General features: G+C 36.9%; 1 protein-coding gene across 1 annotated transcript in view; it reads left to right on the top strand.

Moving 5' to 3' along the window:
• TAFA1 (TAFA chemokine like family member 1) overlaps positions 1-12,806 on the top strand; it is a 513,193-nt gene extending 500,387 nt beyond the window's left edge. The window contains exons 3-4 of the mRNA XM_065935291.1: positions 7,000-7,124; positions 12,766-12,806. Of these exons, the coding sequence (XP_065791363.1) occupies positions 7,000-7,124; positions 12,766-12,783 (143 nt within the window). The 3' untranslated portion in view covers positions 12,784-12,806. The remainder of the gene's footprint in view (positions 1-6,999; positions 7,125-12,765) is intronic.
• Positions 12,807-14,796: the final 1,990 nt, after the last annotated feature.

Genomic DNA, 14,796 nt, shown 5'->3' with positions numbered 1-14,796 from the left:
CAGGTAAAGTTAACCTTTTACCTCATAAGAAATGTATTTATTTGCTTCAGTATGAAGATACGTTGGTGATTACTTGGTGGTTAGATTACCTCCTCGGGGAGGACTTCTTTCCTGCCATCATGCTGGCACTCTAAATCAGATCCATTTAGTTTCTCTTAAAGCACGTCATACTTTTCTACATATCACAATTTGTAAACACATGTCACCCCATCATTACATACGGTGTTTATTTCCCACAAGAGATTGTGTGCCACTTTGGGGTAGGAACCATATCTCTTTCGTGTCCAGCACAATACTTAATGAATAGCTTTCAAATGAATAAAAGATAACTTTTTTCTTCAGATACCTTCAAGGAAAACTATTCCTCAAGGAGACTGTACCACATTTATCTTGTGGCTTTAAGTATGGCCCATTTCACAATCCACATCCTCACCTCTACCCTCACCAGGTTAAAACTGCCTCAGTTGAAAAGCCCTAGAATAGAATTAGTAGAAGAGAAGTAATGCTTATCAATCCTATCATCAGCTATTAATTCTGTGTATGTCTCTGAAATATAGATCATATAAAGAAGTACAGTCTAATCAGTACAGTAAAAAAGCAAATATATGCATCCCAAAACTGGGATAAACTTCCATTAAAAAAGACACTCACTCTCTGTAAAGATAATTGCATGAATGCATACATAGCTGGCTAGAGGACACTTGGATAAATAATAGTAATAGTTTTCCCTGTGTTGAGCATAAAGCTTATTAGATACTATGCTAAGTTTCTTATTTCATCTAAAATTCACAATTACCAGTGGTGATTTTTATTAGCTCCATTTATAACGCAGGAACCTGAAACTTGAACCAAAGAACTTTCAGAAGCCATTCTACCAATAAGTGATGGAGTTAAGGTTCCAACCTGGGTCCCTCTATCACGTACCCGAGAGTTTAAAGTCTTAACCATTCCCTAATCCCTCCAAACTGGATCCAGTTCTTAAACATGAGCTTACAGGAAAGAGGGAGCTCAGAATGTCTATAGGCAATGTTATTCAGGGCCTTTAATTTTCTATTTCCTTTGATAAAGACAATCACACACAGGGAGTCACTGCAGATCTTTTGAAGAAGAGCCTCATAACAGCTGTTCCAACAACCAGTGCAAAAATGAAGGCTGGAGAGCTGGCCCTTTCTTCTAATGGAGTCCCAGCCATTGCTTTAAATTGCATGACAGGTTGCACAAAAATGAGCCTGGAAATTTGTCTTGATTGATGTACTTATAACCTACTTCTGGGAACATGAATGCAATCATATGTTCAATCATTTAATTTATACTCAAACTCTCAGCAGTCATAGAAGTGAGTTGAGAGTTTGGCATAATATTGAAGAACAATGGTGTAGTTGCTAACTTTGTGAAGAATTGCCTTTTCTCTCTGGGAATGATTTTATTCTTTTGAGTACTAAAATGCTGTTGCTGCTGATAATAATAGCTAATATTTATTAAACATTTGCTGAATGCTAGACAATATTAAGTGCTTGGGGTGAATTTCTCATGTGATTCTCACAATCCTTTGAAATAGTCACTATTTTTTCTTTCTCTTTTTTGTTTCATTGTTTTATTCATTCATTTATGAGTGAATGAACCTGTCTTAAGCTACTGTATGCCATTCAAAGATGAATGTAATATGATCTGTGCCCTCAAGGAATTCACTTCTCAGTGAATAGAGGGAGTATACAGGCATATGAGCTGTTGGCTGTCGATGTTGAATTGCTAAGTCATGCCCTACTCTTTGCAACCCCATGGACTGTAGCCTGCCCTCTGTCCATGGGATTTCCAAGGCAAGAAAACTGGAGTGGGTTGCCATTTCTTTCTCCAAGGGATCTTCCCGACTTAGGAATCAAACCCGGGTCTTCTGTTTAGCAGGCAAATTCTTTTCCCTTGTGCCACCAGGGAAGCCCCTGACACATGAGCTAATAAGTTAATGATTAGTGTCCAGTGTGGTTAGGATTACAATTAACCTGGTTGAGATACTGGCAACTGTGTTTCCCCCAGAAGTTCCTAACATCACTTTCCGCTCTACCGTGCTCCACAATTCTAGAGCAGGCACCCAAAAGTCAAGACCTGCCGCTTCTCTGTCTGAAGCCAGCGGGGCTTACCTGGTATTTCAGGTGCTTGCTTCTTCCTTCTTGCATCTTGCATATCACTGTCAAATTCATCTTCCCCCAATCACCCCTATAAGTAGATCCTCCCTTTGCTTGGAAAATCAAGAACCTTCAATGACTTACCTTTCCTTAAAAAATAAGTTAATGACAGAACAATTTTTTTTTAAGCTCAGGCTCCTCGCTTTAAGAAACTTCTACAATCTTACTAAGAGTTTCTATTTTCCTACTACTCCCAATCGTGAGTCTGCTCTTCTAGGACATTATCATATTTACTACTGGAGGAGCACTTTTTATTCATTTATTTCTCTTTACCATAATTCATGCTAAAATGCCAACAGTGTTCACATTGAGAAACCCTGAGCTAAGCTGTAGGCTCTCAGGGTAGGGACTATGTCATGTTCATTATTTTATCACTCTCAGCAAATCAGGGGGCTTTGACATGCAAAGGACCCAGTAAACATTTGCTGAACCACAACTCATACATTATCTACTGAAATGATTTTTTAAAAGGACAATTCTTAGACAGTATTTTTTAATATATATTAAGCCCATTGCTTATTATATTCCATTCTATTTTCGTGGGAAAATTCCTCACAGTGAACAACAACCCAAAAAATAAAAAAAATTAAAAAATGGGATCTCTGCTCCATTTACAATTTATCACGAAAAAATGGATTCACTCTCCTTTTATGGTCTCTCTTCTGCTTGATAGCAATAGGACCTGGTGTAAGGGTGAAATCAAAACTCATGATTAAAGTGGCCTTAGTGATTTTAAGGATGTCTCAAGGAAAGATTAACATTCTTGAAAAAGTTGAAGATCAGATATTTTCCTGAATATGGCACATTCGTAGAATCTCAGAATCCCAGGGTTAAAAGGGACTTTTAAGATTCTTTTTCATAATCGCCACAGATAAGAGAGAGTTGGGTTTTGCAGCTGATATTTAATTAACTCAGTTCTTCTAAGAGAGAAAAGTTCTTAGAGCAGTTAGGCATCTACCTCATAAGTTTATTATGGATTCATAAAGTGTTCACTAGTGGGAATTTCTCTTAAAATGCTATGACAAATGAAATGAAGCAATATGTAGCTGAGACTAGGAAGAAACAAGTGTGATCAACTGTCCCTCCCCAAATTATTTTTTAAGTTAATTTTACAAAAAACTAAATGTTTTTGTTTTCTGCAAGTATTCATGTTGATACAAAATTTATTTTCAATAATAATAGAGCAGAGAGAATTCATTCATCCCCTCATAAATCAATACTTGTTTTTCTTAGAGAACTATGATTTTTAAACTCACAACTAAAATGAGTTAACACTATCATGGTGGAAAACATGGGTTTTGGGGTCAAGCAGGCCTGAATTCTTGTATAAAATTCTGAACTTCTCTACCTGTATAAGCTTGGGAAAGTTACTTAACCTTTCTGGGCTTTATTTATTTCTTTATTTTTTAGAACAAATGGTCTCATGATATCTACTTCATAGGATTGCTTTGAAGACTGAAATAATACATTTAAAAGTATCTAACATAGAGACACACAAGAAGCATTCAGAAATGTCAGTTATTATTTGTATTATTGAATTAACCATTATAATGCAAGTTATCTTAGAATTATTTATATTTACAATTTTAGTATTATACTTATCTCTGCAAGAAAAATTATTAAAAACAACTAACTAGCATTATTATTAGCTCATTTTATTAAATCCAATTGTTCATTCCTTGTCCAATATTCAGAAGGTTTTCAGTAGCTTCCACATTGGGAGAAGAGGAGGCAATTTTTAAATCCTTTCTTTGTGAATTTTTTAGAAGATATTTCAGGAAATATGAGTTCATAAAAAAAGGGGGGGGGCGTCGAGAAACTATATTTTGACCTAGGCCATAAAATAATAGGTATTAAAATGACTGTGTAATACACAAAGCAGAAACAACACAGGTCTAATAGCATCTTAGGAAAAGCAATCCTAGAAAAATGAGCTAGATTCTAATAAACCGGAGGGAATACCAAGTCATCAAACTCCATGTAGGAGAGGTGACTGTAATACTAATTTTTCGAGACCATCGGCAGATCTGGGACATTTTTATTCTTAAAAAGCTTTTTCTCTTTCCCTCCATGCCGGTGGGTCTTTATAAACTTGAATTAAAAGTGGTACTCAGAATTTGAGGTGCATTCCTTTTCCTACAGCCTACGTGTTCGTTCAGGAGATATTAAAGCTTGAGAGAAAGAGGAGAAGCTGCTTTGTTAACTTGCAACAAAGTAGGTCAGCTGTGAGAGGGCAGAGAGCAGCCTGAAGAAGAGGAACAGGGTCCTTTAGAAAGAGGCAAAGATACTAACGACTGACCTTACCAGCAGTTGTTCATTATCTGTGAGCCTCTGTGAATGAAGGGGGACAAATGCTGAATCTAAGACCTCTGGGAAAGGCAGTTTCCCCTCCGAGCAAAGATCAGAGGGTCTCTGTTCTTGATGGTCGAGATGCAGGGTACAATACTGAAATATTAGGTGGGCTTTAAGTGGACAAGGATGGCAAGTGTCATTGGCTTGTGTGTGACCGAGCTCTAGCCAGAAGAGAGCCTCAACTTGGAAGCTCTCAAGAAGCACCGCCGAACACTGACTTGCATCTTACATTCCTGAAAGCTTTGCCATCTGGTTTCATTCCTCTTCAGCACAACATATGTTTTTCTTGCTTCCCAAATATATGCTTCTCTATTTAGTATTGTCAATCTATTAATTCACACAAGGCCTCTTAATTCATAACAAGATTCTTCTTCTTCTCCAAATCCTGATGCTAAACCCTACTATTAAAAAGAAAATTATTCAAAGCGTTTGTAATCATTTTGGACCCTCTAGAGTAGTGATCCCCAACCATTGCGGCACCTGGGGCTGATTTTGTAGAAGACAGTTTTTCCACGGACTGGATGTGGGGGGAATCTTTCAGGATGATTCAAGATCATTACATTTATTGTGTCCTTTATGTTAGTTGAACAGCTGTGTCTGACTCTTTGCAACCCTACGGACTGTAACCCGCCAGGTTCCTCTGGCCATGGAATTCTCTAGGCAAGAATACTGGAGTGGGTTGCCATTCCCTTCTCCAGGGGATCTTCCCAACCCAGGGATTGAACCTGATTCTCCTGCACTGCAGACAGCTTCTTTACCGTCTGAACCACCTGGGAAGCCCTTTGTGCACTTTATTTCCAATGTAATGCCACTGCTGATCTGAAGGTGAAACAGGTCCATGGTCCAGAGGTTGGAGAGCCTTGCAGTAGAGGATTTGTGTTTTCTGTTTTTAGTCTGAGTTTTTCAAAAATATCACACTGTGCTGTATATGGATAGAATAATATGCAAGATTCTACTTCCTCTGCTTGCCCTATCCAATGGAGTTGTGTTTTCTGTGATTTGGTCTAGTCCACAGGTAAGGTATATAGCAAATGTAGGCAAAGTTACCCTTGAAAAAAATCTTTAAATTGAGCATATAATAAAGCAGATATAATTTTGCATATATAATCCTGCAGAATAATTTTTGTTTAAAGGGAAGTTTGAGGAAGACTGAATTCTAAAGGAGGGGAAGTCTGAAATAAGAAAAGTGTGAAAGAGGGAAATTTAAATGCAGATAAATATCTGGATGTTTAAGCCATTCTGCTTCTGAGGTAGCAGTCTGATCCCTCTAATATATGCTGGATGGATAGAGAATTTTAATGTGCTCCCGCTTCCCTATACCCTGAACCCCATTTCATTTTAACATTAATGCCCTGTGATGTTAAGAGATGTCCTGTGGGTTCTTTGTTGTTTTGAAACAAAACATCATGGTAGAGACAACGTGGGAATGTGAGGGACTGAAAAGCGACTTTTTTTTTTTTTTAGATAAAGACCTTGAGTTCCAGTTCAGTTTAAAGACAGCCATTTGGAAAGTATCACAAAAGAAACACTCACAGATATGTTAAGGATTTTTCATGAAAAAGCCCAGGTGAATTTGATTAAAAAATAAAATTTTTTTTAAATGCCTTGAGGATCCTCAGAAATAACCAATGCTTATGCAGAAATCATTTTCACTCAAGATATTAAAACTCTGGGGCTGCTTGATTTGTACTGAGTGAATCCAGTCTCTAGTTTTATAAAATCTTATTATCCAAAAAAGTGTGCTATAAATTCAGCCACTAAATTCATCGCCAGCTTCCTAATGTGGTCCTCTCGGTGTCACCCTAAAAAGTAGAGCTGTTTTATCAGAGGCTCAGGTTTTAAATTTTCCACTCATACCATCTCAAACACATTGAAAGGAAACACATTGAAAGCTCACATCAAGTATACTTTTGACTATAAACATATAGTTTCCTTTATTATGACTGTTGGTGTTAATTTCTCAGGCTTTCCTTTGTACTTTCCATCAATTCATTTTTTTCTTTTTTTCAGTAGTCCTTTGAAATTCTCAAAGGCCCTATGCTGGGAGATAAACCCTAATGCTGGGGGTGAATAAACTGGCCTTTCTGAGAAAGAACAGCTCAGTCAGTCATTCTGAAGAACATTTAGCCCTTTTGTCCCTTGCGCTGAAAAAAAGTACCAAGCCCTTGATCTACAAAACTAACACAGAAGTTTCTCTAAAAAGCGAATGTCCCCATTCTTCATATTTTCATCATACAAGGAGATTCTGGACAAAATATAGCTTAATGAAACCACATGGCATCATTATATTTGCATTTTGAGATGTTTTAAGTTAAAATCTTGCTCTTTTTAATAGTGTTCTTACCCAATCATGAAAGGTTAAAAAGGACCAAATGCATGTCACAGAACATTAATATCTATAGAAGGACACAGTCTCATGCCCAGGTCCGATGAATTGCAAACAGAATTGTTTCCTTTCTTTGTACAGCCTCCATTGTGATCGGGAAATGGTGGTGTGAGATGGAGCCTTGTCTAGAAGGAGAGGAGTGTAAGACACTCCCTGATAATTCTGGATGGATGTGTGCTACAGGCAATAAAATCAAGACCACAAGAGTAAGTTGTTTTCTTTTTTTTCCCCAAATGTCTCATGCATGTTACAAACTGTACTGTTTGCCTTTGTGTTGTATAAATAGCACCCAGAGAAGCTTTGAACAGGAGAGAAAGAAGCTTTTTCCCCAGCAGAAACTATTTTTGATTATTCAGATCAGTGTCCATCCATCAAAGAGAAGTTAGAGATTGAACTTGACTTCTCCATACTGAGCAGTTTAGTGTTTCTGTTATGGACTCATAAACAAAGCTAGGCTGCCATCGCCAAAGGGAAGAGGGGCAGTGAGGCGGGTATTTGGATAATGCACTGGACATCTATGATGCTCAGAATAGACAATAAAATAAGGATCTTGCCTAATTCATCCAGATGGTTTTCTAAAAAGTTCTGCATTTAAGTACTGCCGTTTTCTAAAGGTTGTTTAAAGGAATTTTTGATGCTCTTTTAGGGAAATGAAAGGTTTCTCTGATGTGAATAATTCTTCTTTGCTTTGTGTGATTGAAGCAGGAATTGGCTTCAAAATATGCAATGATGTATATGAGGCTACCCAGCCCATCGGAACTGGTGTCATGAGGCTGCAACAGGTTAGAGAGGCCAGTCTAGGCCAGTTGTTGACTCTGTAGTTACTAGTTCATAGGAAAGTTTGAAAGTTCTAATGGGAGTATGGAGGGGGGTCCTTTAGGGTATGTAAGACAGTAACTATTCACTATACAAAAGTCTACTAGTATTTTAACAGTCAGTATGGTGATATGTACATGTACCATGAGAATATCAACACTGTTTTTTATGTGTGTGTGTTGCAAGTATTGGGTACTTTTTAAAGCAAGCTCCACTAGTTAAAATTCCAATATGCTGAACTTCTAAGTTTCCAAAAGCACAATCTGAATTTCAAAGGGCATATCTGATTCCAGCCCCTAAATCATGAGTCTTAACCTGGTCTTTCTTCTCAGAATTTTCCTTTCAAAAAATAAAATTGGTTCTTGCACTTTTGTGATGCAGAAAACATAACACTTTATGAAACTTTTTATAAGTGGAGACTCTTGTTTTTCCAGTTTAGTTGCCTGTACTGACCACGTTAGCCTGTAAATGGCTCCACCTCCCTGGCTTGCAACCAGAAGGCTTGTCGAAACCATCCTAGCCTGTTAAGCTACAAATTGAAGGTGCCAAGAAGCTCAACCCAGACTGTTGTATTTCATTTCAATGACACACCTACAGAAGAGAGTGTTTAAAACTGAACCTAGTTTGTGCTACTTACCCCAGAAGTCATCTTAATTAGCTGGTCTAGAGTATGGATTTTTGGTTTCCCTTTGGTTACATTTTTCATGAAGATGATTTTGCCAGATAATTTGAAGATACCCTCACAAGTTAGTTTTAAGCTACTCTGAATTTTAGCCAGTCAGTAGCCGTTGTTTTGAACATGTTGCTGACATACTCTTTGCCAAATCTCCATTCCCTATTCCAAGTGATAAGCAATCACCCTTTATTGATGGTAATACTTGTTCTCATAGTACCTTCAGACTTAAAACTCCTAAAAAAGCAATAACGTGAGTCAAAATATTTCAGAATTTAGATATGTAAAATTCCAAGAGTACCAATGAGAAGACTCTTTGGCTGACAGAAAATAAAACAAAACAGAGAAATTGCTAATTCTGCTTATTTGTGACCCACATGTCACTTTCTTTTATTTGGCTTTCGTAGAGTATATTGTAAAACCATCATGCTTGCGGTAATACATCCTAGACATTCTTCCGAATCACCAAAGTATGGTGTGGAATCTGATCATGGTAATAGAGCCAAGTACACACGTGTTCACTACGCCACTAGGTGGGCTGAACGCAATCCTAATAGTTGAACAGTATAAGAGAAATAAATCACCCTCACAGGCAGTTTAAAAGCAGAAGATGTACCTGTTTCTGATGTTTGCATCTGTTTCAGGCAAGGAAATAAGAGAGTCCTCTATAGCCACATGTGTGGCACGTCAGTGAACTAAGAATTCTCAAGTCTCTCTTTAGAGAAGGAAAAAGAAGACCGTAGAAAAAGGTGAACGTTTCAGACCTTACGAAAACCCAAACACTGCAATTGATATATTTTCTTCCCCCTTCTTTACAAAGAAATTCATGATTAAATGAACACTTTTAAGCACAAAAGTCACAAGTTAAGTCCAGATGATATACATAGGCGCTCCATCCCAAATAAATGGCTAACACCAGTCCTTAGATCATATGCTCTAAAAAATAGGTTTTGTATGAATTTTTCTAGTATGCCTTGTACATTTTTCCCCATCAGAGTATAAATATGCCTACACACTTCAAATGTTGACCCTAGCAATTTAACTTTTAAAAGTTTAAGTCACAGATGTATTTTAATTAGGAATCCTATGTTTTCATTGTTCTTTAAGAAGTAATCATTAGGGTAAAAAATTCAAGACCTTATTAAAGAGAAAGGAAGAATAAAGAAAATCACCTCTTTTTGTTCTATGGGTAAGATTAATTCAAAGAGTTCTTTAAGAAAAAACAAAAGCAGAAAAGTGAAGAAACATACTCAGATTGCTAATGGCAACTGTGAATTTCTTGCAAACTGTTATTTTTTTAAAAGGAACTTCAGTGTAAAGAAATTTCCAGGAAAGATTCCTGGGACTTCAGTCTTTCTCCCTACTTTTTTTTTTTCCTTATAAGCTCCCTATTATCTGAGTTACTTCCCAACTAATCATCCTAAGCCAAAATTCTCAGCATTTTTTCAAATGTAGATAAACAAAAGATGGTTTAAAGTGTGCTCTAATTTAAATTTTTAGGATGCTCATTTTTTAAGGAAGGTGGAGAGTAGAAATTCAGTGTTTCATTTAAACTACCAGACACTGCAGAATATAGACTAGCCAGGGTAACAGGCCACAGTCTGAAGGAAAATCTTGGGGAAATTGGATCTGGATGACAATAAAATTCAGAAGGAAGGAGAGAAGATAAGTAGAATCAAGCAGAGGCTTCCCTTTCAGGAGAATTGGCAGAATAAATCATAGGGAAAGAGGAAACTTCCTGAATGCCACACTATAGAGAGAAAGTAATCACACTTGAGAGGTGTTCCAAAAACATGGCATGGGTACAGTAAAACAGATGCCTTCTGAGAAGAAGCTTGGTGCATCTGGTTGAAGCTTCTTGGCTAAACTTTAACACTGGTTCTGCTTGATCATAGCTTCAGTTGTTTTATTAAATTGCTTTGTTAGGAATTTGGAGCAAGACTAAACTACCTAAATATTGACTAGGGATTTTCTTCTTATGGTTTTAGATATCCATTAGTTTATCCCTTTTCTTTGAACTGATATATGAAAAACATAAGTTGGCTAAATTTTAACCCTGTTCCTACTTAATCATGGCTTCAGTTTCTTTATTACATTGCTTTGTAGGTAGTTTGTAGCAAGACTAACCTGACTAAATATTGACTAGAGATTTTTTTCCTATGGTTGTGGATGCCCATTGGTTTATCTCTTTTCTTTAAACTGATGGAGGAAAAGCGTAAGTGTGAAAGATGAAGAGGCTATATTCCATGTATACAGGAATGAATCTACTACCTTGTGTATTCAAGAATAATGACTTAATTCAGAAAGCTAGACTTCCCCTTTGAGGAAATAAGTTGTATGACAATGCTGTAATAATTTATGTGTAGAAAGTGAACAATGATTGTTTGGGGACAGGAAGAGGAAGGGAATAAAATGAGGACAAATCCAAAATCACTCAGGAAGGAAAACTAGTAGATTAAAATACCAGAACGTAATCTGGTTTTATATCTGGGGAAATATCAAGCAACTTTTTGGATTTCCTTCATCCCAGTATGTTAATGTCTTTCACATTAGTGAGCAGATCAACAGTTAGTGTACACTATAGAGTCTTATTCCCTAAAAGAGAAAGTTACAGACCTCAGATTGCAACCTAACCCCTCAGATTACACACCTAACCACAATAGCCATCTTTTCAGATGTGGTATGCTCTGTGACTTACCCAACACAGTTCACCAGAGTCATTTGTCCACAGCCTCCTGGCCTTATCCTCCTAATGGCTTTGCATGTCTCCACCCATTCTAATCAGCCAGTGTTTTTTTTTTTTTTTTATATATTACTGAGGAATAAAATACCAGCTTTGACATATTCCAGCTTCTTCACTCAAAATTCCACCAGGCGTGAAAGGTTCTGAGAGTCTTTACAGTCTTGATCTCTAGTCCATTTGTTTTGCAAGAAATGCCTTTGAGAGAGAGAGATGATGCGGAAAGAGGAGAGGTTGGAGTGGGAGTGGTGTTTAGAGACTGCAGGAAGGAAAAGTAAACTATCTTCTTAAAGAATAAACTATGCTATCAAAATTGCCACAATGATCCAGGTGTACTCATTCATTTCTTCAACTAATAAATAGTATTAAACCTCTATTATCTAAAGTTAAAGTCTTGGGAATGTGATGATGGTCATGACATGGACCCTGGTCTTCTATGGAGGATAGGGCCTAAGGTCGGGTGGGATGGGGGAGAGGGAGGGTCATTACAAATTTTTTTAAAAAGGCAATTCCAAGTCAGTTTCAGAAACATCCCTTTCTCCTTCCTTTTGGTGGAAAAGAAGACAGTGAGAACAAATGTCATAAACACCACTGGACTATAGGAAACCAAAGTTTGAAAGAATCTGTTATTTATATGGAAAGAGTCAAAAAAATAAATGTGTGAAGTTTTCTTATACGTTCTGCCCCTGGCCCAAACAACTTTTGAATGCAAGCATGTATTACCATTCCTACCTAACCCTGAAAGCTTTAAATGGACTTCACTCCTGGACTCAGAATACTCAGTTTCTAAAACTATAAAGAATTAAGAGATGATGAAGAAAACTGTTTTAAGTCCTAGATCTCTAAAATAGAACCTTCAACTTTATTAGAACCATCATCATGCTCTAAACCAGTGATTCCTCATACATGCATCCTTCTGAATATGAATCTTTGGGATCATTATTTGAATGGATTGAATGACATCAGTAGTTATAGAAGTATGCCACTGATTGCCCTTGAAAACTATATCATTGAGTAGAACAGTTTCTCGCCTTGTAGAGATCTCTTAAATCCCTCAACAAGTGTGATCCAATCTTGGTGATGACTTCACTTTATGCACCCTTCTGCATCTTACGAGCGACCAACATGACAAGGCTAAGGAATTTCCTTCTCATGAAATTCTTGTCAGACAGACATAGGAATAACTACATAATTTACAGAAAGAGTCAGTGCAAAATGAAAACACAAAACCCCTGTTTAAAAATTATTAAGAATTTCAAGATGGCAGTTGCGGGTCATTAAACCAAGTGCAAGGTCCTTTTCTGCACAGGGCTCCCCGCAGTTACGTAGGTTGCATTCCCATGACCGCAGTCTTGCTTAACCATTGCTCCAAGAGTCTGTGTCCTCACTTGTGGCAAAAATTAATGAATTTATACAAATATGGTGGCTGTGCATGTGCTTTGATCACCATTTGAAAACTACTGCTCTAGACTTGAACATTTTTTATTTCAGTGCACTTGAAAGAAGCAACATCCTAAAAATTCATGGTGTCCTTAATTTTCCTCCTAATCCTCTTTCTTTGTGACTTCTTTTCCTTCTTTTCTTCCTGAAATTTCTTTCTTTCTCTCTTTGCTTTCAGATTCACCCAAGAACCTAATGGAAGCATTTGTTATAGTAATAAAGGAAAACCAACTTTGCGGAAAATACATTTTAAAAGTTAAAACATCTTATACATTAGAAGCCAAATGGATTTCTTATTTGCACTTTGACTGATTACCAGATAAGCACAGTGCTTTTACTGTGTATCACAGAGTATCCTAGAGTGAGAAGACCCGAAGTTTTGGCTGTACCATGGAAAGTGGATTAAGAAAAAAATAATGGGTTTTCTCAATGCAAATTTTTTGGGATTACGAAGAACGATCGACTATCTTCTCATTTGGATCTACAGTTACTTTGTACCACTTGAAATACATGTATATACATAATATTTTGAAATATTATATATTCTCTTCAAGAAATGAACTGTACCACAGTTTGAGACGGCTGGTGTACCTCTTTGAGTTCTGGATGTTTTGTTTTGTTTTCTTGTCATTTCTTTTGCTATCGGCAAGGAAAACATGTGCCCTTTTGAGAGGTCGGGATGGCACTGGCACTGGAAGGCCAGCTACAGGTGGACTCCTGGAATCTGAGGCAGCAAAACAACCGAGTCAAGAGCTTCCTTCTGTTTCTACCAGATGGCCCAAGGAAGCACATCATCTTGATTTATTGTTTTCTATCCTGTGCAATATTAGCATGCAAGCTTGGCTTACATAACCATACTTTATATTCAATTGATATATAATAACCATTCTAAACCTCTTCCAGGAAAATATTTTTAGAACTACTAGCTTTTCCACAGATAAGAAAAATGAGGATTCTTGAGGGAGCCACTCCACCATCCTGTTAAGACTCTGGCAGAGTGATGGTCAAATATGGATCCCTGTATTAAGTTCTGTAAATACAGTGTCTTAAGGCTTTGTATAGCTATCCTAAACTGCAGAAATGTCCTCTGATTAAATCCAAAGTCTGACATCATTAATAACATAGTGCTGTAGCAACAAGTCTTATCATGGCACCTCTTTCTACATTTGATTTGATTTTTTCAAGAGTATTCAGAGATCTCTTCTGGTGAGATGGAAAGACTGTTAAAGCAGCTAGGTTTCAGAATGATCTGTGTGACCAAATGTTGGACAGCCCTATTAAAGTGGTAAATAACTTCTTTCTAAATCATTGTGTCCTCTTCATTTGCCATTTATTTTTCCTCAATCAGAGTTAGCCAAATCCAGAGAACATTCATGTAGTGACACATAGTCCATCAGAATTATTTGCACAAGGTCATTGCTGACATCATAACCAATATTTCCAACTCTAATAATTTAAAAACTAGAAATTCATTACTAGAAGTTCAGTGTTCTCAGCCAGCAAGATGAAATGTCAAATCCTATTATTGGGCTTCCATAGTGATCACCTGGATGATACATACAGGGTTCAACCCTCCCAAAGATCAATTTGTGTCCATATTCTTTTTTTAGAGTTACTTAGCTGACACTTTTAGGAAAGACTATCTACTTAAATTCTTGTTTAAGTAGATATTATGTTAGCACTCTGGTAGAGCATAATATTACTGTACATTCCTGTTACTTATCATATCACACTGCAAGTATGTTTTTTTCCTCCAAAGTCTTTTCTCCAGAATATGTGTTATTAGGGCCTGTTACTAGATCAGTGGCACAGTGGGTCTCCTACAGTGGATTTTTCAGTTAACCTTTGGGTAAAATCCAGAGGCTCCTTCATCTCTTCTAATATACCTTGAAATCTGATTGAATATATAAATACTCTAACTAGGTGGATTTGTTCTGCATCTTGAATGCCTATAGAAGCATCCAAAAATGGAAATGGAAATGTTATTGCAAAATCTGAGCTTCCTAAACACTTTAACAAATATTTTCTAGGAGGTAGCATAAAATTCATACCAACAATTCAGAATTGTTTGCATTTTGTGGTCCGTATCCATGTACCATGTAATATGTTACAAATTGATTTCATCTACAAATTTCAGAGGTGAAAACTGAAGTCATAAACCCAAAGATTTATCTAGAACAGTATCTCCCAAAATGTGGAGCAAGAGACT

This window comes from Muntiacus reevesi, chromosome 4 (assembly GCF_963930625.1).
Source record: "Muntiacus reevesi chromosome 4, mMunRee1.1, whole genome shotgun sequence".
NCBI classification, from domain to species: Eukaryota; Metazoa; Chordata; class Mammalia; order Artiodactyla; family Cervidae; genus Muntiacus; species Muntiacus reevesi.
Note: the sequence above shows the minus strand (reverse complement) of the source record. Positions and strands in the feature narration are given on the sequence as shown.